Source organism: Rattus rattus, chromosome 3 (assembly GCF_011064425.1).
Source record: "Rattus rattus isolate New Zealand chromosome 3, Rrattus_CSIRO_v1, whole genome shotgun sequence".
NCBI classification, from domain to species: Eukaryota; Metazoa; Chordata; class Mammalia; order Rodentia; family Muridae; genus Rattus; species Rattus rattus.
In genome coordinates, this window is record NC_046156.1 from 1,282,722 (window position 1) to 1,292,094 (window position 9,373).

The 9,373-nt window shown below is 38.6% G+C and overlaps 1 protein-coding gene across 1 annotated transcript; it reads left to right on the forward strand.

The window, feature by feature from the left end:
• The first annotated feature begins 2,670 nt into the window (after nt 1-2,670).
• LOC116895258 (late cornified envelope protein 1C-like) lies at nt 2,671-3,249 on the forward strand. The gene has a single exon (XM_032896577.1). It carries the CDS (start codon nt 2,671-2,673, stop codon nt 3,040-3,042), a length of 372 nt encoding a protein of 123 aa, XP_032752468.1. The 3' UTR covers nt 3,043-3,249.
• Nucleotides 3,250-9,373: the final 6,124 nt, after the last annotated feature.

A 9,373-nucleotide genomic window follows, 5' to 3' on the forward strand; every position in this document is an offset into this window, starting at 1 on the left:
TAACCAAAATGCCCCTTCAGTGGACAAATGTATAATAAAAACACAATACATATGCACATTATAGAAAAATATACAACTGTAAAGAAAAATAAAAAGAACATTGCATATAAATGGATGAAAATAGAATGATCACATGGAGAGGGGTAACCCAGACTCCCCCAAAAATCATATATTTTCTCTCATCACAGGCTTCTAGATCTAAATATTCAGGTCTGAGTACATATGTGGAATAACTTCAGAAACTTGGAATGTAAAATGGGACCATTGCCAGGGCTCTGGTGTGGACATGTGATAGAGAAGGAAATAGCAGGGGACAGGTGATCCAATCTGAGAAATGAGAAGTGTTATTCTCTTCTGAACTCTTCCCCAACTATAATGTCACTATAAATAGTTTGCCCTTTCTATGACAGAAATGTTCTGGATTTCATAGAATATTTAGTAACACTGAAATAGTAAAGATAATACTATCATAGGTCTAACCAACGATGCGTTGAAGTATCATATATAAAAATATTTATGAAGATAAATTTGAAGACTCAAACAACAAAAATAAGATCTACACTCTGGAAGGCAGCAATGCTTTTTCTATTATTAGTGTACATTAATTTTACAAAATAATAGTTTTCTTGTGACAATTTCATATAGATAATATATACTGAAGATTTCTACTATCTCAATTATTGTTGGAAAAATTATTAATATTTTAATTATATATTATGTGTATGTCTATATGTGCTTATGTGCATTTGACAACTTGTGCCTTTGGAGGTCAGAAGAGTGGTCATTGTTTCTTCCCCTGGAAATGGAATTACATTAGCCATCCAATCAGGTTCTGGAAAATAACCTCAGGGCTCTCTTAGAGGAGTATATAATTTTCATGGCGAACCATTTCTTAAGTCCATATTATACTGTTTAATCATAGAATCCTCATTGTATGTGTAGCAGGTTTCACATGTTTTTGTAAACACTCTACTATGATCCCCTACTACTGCCAGGCAGGCACTATTTCTTATTCTTGTTTTGGTATTTTATTTACTCTCATAATATTCTTATAAATATTATCCTTAATATTTTATTGTAGTAGTTGAAGTGGGAAATGACACAGGCTGAGTTGACTTTTAGGACAACACCTCAACATATCATGGTGCTGAACCAGTTCCATTGTGCAAGGTTTTACATTATGCAAAGTAGATGTCTAAAGTGCATGCACAGAGAGAAAGTAAATAGGTGGAAGGAGACATACTAGAAAGATCAATATTTTGTTAGCTTGATTTGGGCTACAAACAGCATATCTCACAGATTAAAACCAGCAAAACAAAAGCTGAAGATGAAAACATTACTGCTTCCTACTTTGGATACTCTTTATGAACACCAGGATTAAGAATCCAGGAATTCACTTCCTCTCCTCTTGTCTAAGTCATGCTCTAAGAAAGATGTAGCTTGCCTGGATGTCATAGAGGAAGGCTGGGAAGAAACATCTTGTCATCACTAGTCATATGACTATGTGGGTGTCAGGAGGCAGGGTGTCCCATGTTCAGCCACTGTCTGAGAGGCTGGGACAGAGCCCAGGGTGAGAATAAAAGGACCAATAGATAGGGCTTTTCCATCCACTCACTGGCTGAGATACTCAAAGATCTACCTTTCATCTTGGTAAGTATCCACTGGAGGTAAGGGCAGAAACTTTAAGAGTGGAGCTAGACTAGAGCTGGAGAGGCACTGGGAAGGATCTCTTAGCCTTGTGGCCATAATGATAGATAATAAAACATGATGAAGTCTGAAGGGTGAGGCAAGGACAGCATTGACAGACACTAGCCACAGCCTTGTTACCAAGAGACACTGACACTAGCCACAGCCTTGTTACCAAGAGACACTGAAAAGCTTTGGGTACTCTGGCTCTGTTGAACACAACAGTCTTCAGTGTGTCGGACCCCTTAGGATGGGACACTCAGCATAAACATCTGGACAGGTTTCTTGGGGGAATTGACTTCTGAAGAAAAAGTTTCCCATCCCTGACAGTTAAGAGCTAGAGTCGAAAGAGAAACAGGATTTCAGTTTGGTATGGGAAAGAAAGTCCTGCTTCTGGGATCTGTTCACAATTATCTGGTCAAATGGACACCACCAAGATTAGATGACATTGCCTCCCTTAGCTTGAGCAGAGGGTAATTTGAATACACATGACCTCTTATCTCACAAGAGGGGCTTGTGTTCCCATGGATGTCTGAACAGGATTTACATATTTTTCTGTCAGTGGATGAGCTTTCTTCCTACGAGTTCTAGAAGGTCCAGTGAAATACTGACCTTAAACTAAAACCATTTTCAAAGGATGATTGTTCTTTCCATAACAGTTATTTATCTTTGAAATAGCATATATGCTAGCACATGTATGAGGACTAAGAATATCAGACCTTTTCTAAATGCCACTAGATATTTATTTAGTGCTGCTGAATTTCAGATAATGATATACCATGTGCTCATGTTTCTAATGACCCAAAGGTGTGATGAATAGGATGTGCCAACCTGAGAATATTATAAACGGAATGACTATAGTGCTTCTATGATGATAAGTGATACCACTGGGCAGGGTCAGGGCAGGATGGGGTAGGGAGCCCCAGTGTCTGGTGTCTGACATGTGTGTGATTTTCTCACAGCTCCTGAACATCCACAGCTGAGATGTCCTGTCAACAGAGCCAGCAGCAGTGCCAGCCCCCTGCCAAGTGCCCTCCTAAGTGCCAGACCCCAAAGTGCCTTCCAAAATGTCCCCCAAAATGTCCTCCCAAGTGCCCCCCTGTGTCTTCCTGCTGTAGCCTGGGTTCCGGGGGCTGTTGCAGCTCTGGTGGCTGCTGTGGCTCCAGCTCTGGTGGCTGCTGCAGCTCTGGGGGAGGAGGCTGCTGCCTGAGCCACCACAGACCCCGAAGATCTCTCCGTCGCCATCGCCACAGCTCTGGATGCTGCAGCAGTGGTGGCAGCAGTGGCTGCTGTGGCAGCAGCGGTGGCAGCAGTGGCTGCTGTAGTAGTAGCCAGCAGTCTGGGGACTGCTGCTGACCTGAGTGAGGAAGAATTCAGACAAATGGTGCTGGAGTAGCACAGGCTCAGAAGATACCCCAATGCCTGTTGTTCTCTTCTCCTGCTTTCCTCCTCACCCTGCTCTCTGAGGTGCTGAAATCTCCTGGGAAATGTTCTGTATTCTCCTCACAAAATGACAATGCCTGTTTGCCCCTTTGTTATAAATTAAAAGAACCTTGACCACCATTCCTGACAAGACCATTGCTCATTTTTTTCTTGGCTCATCCTGTTTCCCATCTGGTAGTCGTCATTTCCTTCTAACAGACCATGGTACTCGAGGTATTGTCCTCTTTTAGATGTGTATGTATTTCCTATGATGTTATACTAACTGCTGTACTCTATCTGTACAACTTCATTTCTCTTTGTAATAGTAAAGTTGGTTTGAATACATAGAAATAGAAAATAACTTCTCACAATTATAAAACCAGGGGATATACTCAGTTTCAGGTAATTTGAAGGCACAGATCCACATTACCCTCTCATTAGAAGGACCATGATTCTACACTAAGATTAAATGTGAACAAGCAGCACATTGGTCAATCATTTCTTTTCCTCTTTATATATTCTTGTTGGTCTCTTGTAAACAATGTTGTTACAAAGAAAGGCAGAGACTTACATTTTTCTTCAAGTTGTTTTGCTGCTGTAACTGCTGTGTTCTCGTGTGGGAACTCTGTACAGCTGACCATTGGCAAGGCTTTCCTTTCCCCTCCGTTAGTGTCTGCTGAAATCTTGACAAATGTTGAGTTCATTAGTGGGGAGTAATGTTTTGAAGACGTTTCCCATGCCTGCTTCCTACTTCTGTGTTTCAACTTAATACAAGTCACTGCATTAGTACTTGGCCAGATTGGTCTTTGATCTTGTGGCTTCCTTCAGATTTCTAACTCTGTCCTCTGTCATTAGTACAAAAGAGATTTGTCATCATTTACCACTGTCACACCCACAGACAGGGTCCTTCTGTGCACTCACCCACCTATCAACCCCTAATGTCCAGTTCTCTTAAATATATCTGAAAGTCACTGTAATATTTATTCACATTGCTATGTATAATTTAAGCAAAATAAAATCCACTAATTTAAATGTAAAGTTCAATCATTTTTGTACAATAATTAGAGTGTATGCCATAAAGAGCAATGTACACTCTCAATATTGTCGAGAAATCACCACTTATCAAATTAAACAATTTATAAAATGGTCTTAGTTAATTAGAATATATAACTGAAAGGTCTGCTACAAATGTACCAGGGGCCTGTGTCCAGCCAGTGTATGCTCTTAGATTGGTGGCGCAGTGTCTTAGGGGTCCAGGGCAGTTAACTTTGTTGGTCTTCTGGTGAGGTTCTTATCCACCACAGACCCTTCAATGCCTCCCACAATTCTTCCATAAGATTCCCCAATGTCTGTCCAATGTATGCTGTGGGTGCCTTTATTTGTTTTAGCCAGTTGCTAGGTGGAGCCTCCCAGTGGACAGCTATGCTAGGCTCCTGTGTGCAACCATAACAGAGAACCATTAATAGTTTCAGGAACTGGCATATGCCTATGGGATGGGTATCAACTCGGGCAGGTTATTGGTTGGTAATTCCTTCAGTCTTGATTCCATCTTTGTCTATTTCTTTTTTGACAACACAAATTTGGGGTAGAAAGTTTTGTGGTTGGTTTTGTGTCGTTATCCTTCTACTGAGGGATCTGCCTGACTATTTCAGTTTCCATGTCCCCACTGGAAGGCATCTTGGTTTAGGTCACCCTCACTAGGTCCTGGAAGGCTAACTCACCCCAGGATTCCCAATTTCCCCACCTCCACCAATCATTTTCCTGTCCACCTGGCCCTCTCCCTAGTCTCTTTCCACACCTGATCCTGCCCTCCTATTTCCCTTCTCATCTACTCCACCAACTAGATCTCTCCCGCCTTCTGCCTCCTATGACTGATTTGTTACCTTTTTAATTTGGATTTAAGCATCCTCACTTGGATCTTCCTTCTTCTTTAAGTTCTTTGGCTCTGTGGAGTGAATCATAGGTATCCTATGCTTTATGGCTAATATCCATCTACCAGTGAGTACACACCTTGCTTTTCTTTTGGGTCTAGGTTATCTTACTCAGGATGATATTTTCCAGTTTCATTTATTGGACTGAAAAACTCACGATAACTTTGCTTTTGATAGCTGAATAGTATTCCAATGTGCAAATGAACCATATTTTCTGTACCCATCCTCCAGGTGAGGGATATCTGGATGGTTTCCAGTTTCTGGGTATTACAAATAAGGCTACCATGAACATAATGGAGCATGTGTAATTGTGGTATGGTGGATCATCTTCTGGGTATATGTGCAGGAGCTGTATAACAGGGTTGTCAGATAGAACTATTTCTAGTTTTTGGAAAATGCCAGATTTATTTCCTGAGTAGTTGTTCCAGTTTGCCATCCTATCAGCAATGAATGAGTGAACCACTTCTCTACAACCTGGCCAGCATGTGCTGTCACTTGAGTTTTTGGTCTTAGCCATTCTGATTGTTGTAGGATGGAATCTTGGAGTCGTTTTGATTGCATTTCCCCTATAACTATAGATGTTGAACATTTCTTTAAGTGCTTTCTTGGCCCATTGAGATTCCTCTCTAGATATTCCCTTGCTTTACACTGCATCCAAGTTTTTAATTGGGTTACTTGGCTTGTTGGAGTCTAACTTCTTTGGTTATTTATATATACTAGACATTAACCCACTGTCAGAAATAGGGTTGCTGAAGGTCTTTTCCTAAACTGTAAGCTGCCATTTTGTCTTAAAATGCCAGTGTTTTTTGCCTTACAGAAGCTTTTCAGTTTCATCGGGTCACATTTATTAATTGTTGATCTTATTGTCTGTTCTGTTTATAAAATTGTCTCCTGTACCAATGACTTCAAGCCTAATTCCCATTTTCTCTTCTATTAGATTTAGTGTATCTGGTTTTATGTTGAGGTTCTTGATCCACTTGGACTTGAGTTTTGTAGAGGGTGATACATATAGATCTATTTGCAGTCCCCTGCATGCAAACATTCAGTTAGACCAGCACTACCTCCCGAAGATGTTTTCTTTTCCCATTGTATGCTTATTGGGGTCTTTGTCAAAAATCAAGTGTCTATAGTTGTGTAGGTTTATTTCTGGGTCTTTGATTAATTCCTATTGATTAACCTGAATGTTTCTATACCAATAGAATGCAGGTTATTAATTTTGTTTTTTAGTTTTTTAAATCACAATTACTCTGTAGTGTACCTTGCAGTCAGGGATGGTGATTCCCCCAGAAGAATTTTATTGTTCAGGATTGTTTGTTTTTCCTATTCTCTGGTTTTTTTTTTTTTTGGTATTTTAATAGTAAGTTGAGAATTTCTTTTTAAAAGTCTGTAAAAAACTGTGTTGGGTTTTTTATGGGAATTACATTGAACAGGTGGAATGATTTGGCTAAGATGGACATTTTCTCTGTTAATCTTACCAATCCATAAGCATAGGATATCTTCCCATCTTCTGATACCTTCTTCAATTTTCTTCTTCAGGGACATGAGTTTCTTATATAACCCATTATGTAAACCAACTGAAAGGAAAAAAAATCACATGACCATCTTATTAGATACTGAAAAAGCCTTTGAGAAAATCCAGCACCCCCTCATGTTATAAGTGTTGGAGAGAGTAGGGAGTGAAGGCACATACCTAAACATCATAAAAGCAATACACACCAAGACAATAGCCAAAAGCAAATTAAAGAGAAACTTGAAACAATCCCATTAAAATCAGGGACAAGGACAGGGGTACTCATTCTATACCTGTCTATTCAACATAATACTTGAAGTTCTAATTACAGAACTAAGACAAGAAAAGTAGATCAGGAGCTACAAATTGAAGGGAAGAAGTAATTGTTTCACTGTTTGTGCATAATGTGATAGAATACAAAAGCAACTTCAAAAATATTACTAGAGAATTCCTACTGCTCATAAACAAGTTCAGCAAAGTGCATGGATATAAAATTAACTCAAAGAAATCAATAGCCTTCCTTTGTACAGATGATAATGTGGTTGAGAAAGAAATTAGGGGGAAAACACATTATGATAGCCACAAACAATATAAAATATCTTAGCATAACTCTAACTAAGCAAGTTAAAGAATACCATTCCTTTGTTCAAGCACAATATATAGCACAATATAGTTTTCTTTTCTTTATCTCTTTTCTTTTTTCCCCACCTGTGAGGGATCTCTAGGGGGGTTCTATATGGTGGCTGTCAAGAATGATGCAATGATACACATCAGGCTGTAGGTGTCACTGTGGTCTGGTGACTCTGTTGTCTTTGGTGTAAACCTGGAATTGGTGTAACTGGATAAAATGTAATTCTGTTTGTGTTCTGACGTTCTCTTTCTCCACCATCCTCACCAGCACTTCTTGCCATTGGCTCTCCTGATGGTGGTCATGATGACTGCTGTGGGCTGGAGTCTGAGCATCAGTTTCTTGTTTCTTTTTCATGTTCCTGATGGCTAAAAACACTAAACATTTTCCATATATCACTGGTTACTTTTCTTTTAGCGTACTGGTTTTCAATTTCCCTTTTATGAGTTCCATGATTTCATGGTAATCTTTTACTTCTTTGTGTAGTCTAGCCACTAATTCTCCTCTAAATATATACCGATCCACAGTTTTCTTTCATTCTGTTAGCTTCCCCATTCCTGCTTCTTCCATTTGCCTAGAATGCACTGTGAAGTTAGCCTCCATTTTTATCATGCCTTTTCATAAAAATGAAGTTGTATTTGTTTTTTGTTTGTTTTAGAAATTCCTTGCCTTTTTATAGGCTTTGAAGACTTTTCTCCCCCAATTGCTCTGAGTGGTTGTCAGTCTTAGCTCTTGTACACAAAATTATCTCTAATATTGATTTTTGAACAGTGTAGTGAAAGAGATGTGGTTCCTTTCTTGTTTATGAGGATTTTCAGCTTTTGCTTTCCCAGGTAGTGAAGAGGCAGTCTGTTTTTAACATGTGTTATTGACACTTTTGTGAAAATTGTCTGACCCTGCATTGATTTATTTCTGTGTTCTAAAGTCAACTTTACTGGTGTACACATTATTTTCTGGCAGTTTATGGTAATTTATGCTATTTCATAAAATGAGTTAGTTCTGGAATATAATTTGAAGGTATCTATTGTGATACTGTTTACACTGTGCTTTTCATGCTTTGCACTGTGCTTTCTTTGTTGGTGTCCACTCTTTTCAATTCCATGTAAGTATGATGATTGCTTTCTTAAACTTCAGTTGGAATTTCTACAGTGCTGTATTTGGTGAAGAGTGAATTGAATCTGAACATAGGTTTCTATAATATAATTATTTTCATAATAATAACTTTCTTAGTATGTAAGTTGTAAGCTTTCCCATCCTCCGTGCTGTCTTCAATGCCTTTCTTCAGTGTCATAAAGTATCAGTGTAGAACTCTTTTGCTTCCTTGATTTTACTTTACAGCATTCCTAGTTTTTGAACTTTTAAATTAGAAAAAGGATGTCTTCTGAGTTTTTTAACAGTATATTCAGTTTTCCATTTTAGCAATGCTACTGAACTTGAACTATCAAACTTCTAAAACATTGTATATGATATTTATGTAGGGTCATTTTAGAGCATTTCAACAATGGTCATTTTTTTCCGATTTTTTTTTACCTGATTCTCTTCCTTCTCCCCTCCTCTCAGGCTTCTAGCTACAAATTTAAGAGTAGAGAAAGTGTACTCCCTTGTCATATTCTCAGGTTTTAATGAAATAATTTTATTCTCACCCCGTTAACTTAATGTTTGAAATATCCTTGCTTTTTTTAGAATCTTCATGACGTTGGCTAGGAGTGAGGTCTGGTTTTTCTGTAGCCCTTGTTATCTCAAGGGAGATTAGTATCACAACTCTGTGTCTAAGTCTATTCCTATGCTTTAATGCATTTACTGTTTTGTAATTGTCTCAGAATCTCTGCATCCATGCAATCACACCAACCATGATGGTACTATTGCTTAAATGTGCTTCCTTTTTGATAATTTAATGTGATTGTTATTTCTTGATTATATTTTGGCCCATGGATTTCCTTAAGTGTGAGAATATTCACACTTTACTCCTCCCACTATCTTCTTCAAAAGCCCCTGCTATATCATCTTCTAAATTCACAGGGACAGAGGTGGGAGGAGAGGACAGTGAGGGGAGGGTAGACAAAAGTCTAACACAATAGGTGTTTAATAATGAATGCCATGTGGAAATATGTATATGTGTGTATTACTACCACCAGGGTAAAATGATTCTCTGAAATTCAGAATAGCATAGGATAGGTTCACAACTCAGCTAAGATA

Bases quoted from the DNA above. Each gene is read 5' to 3' on its own strand.
- LOC116895258 (XM_032896577.1), top strand. From the start codon at position 2,671: ATGTCCTGTCAACAGAGCCAGCAGCAGTGCCAGCCCCCTGCCAAGTGC.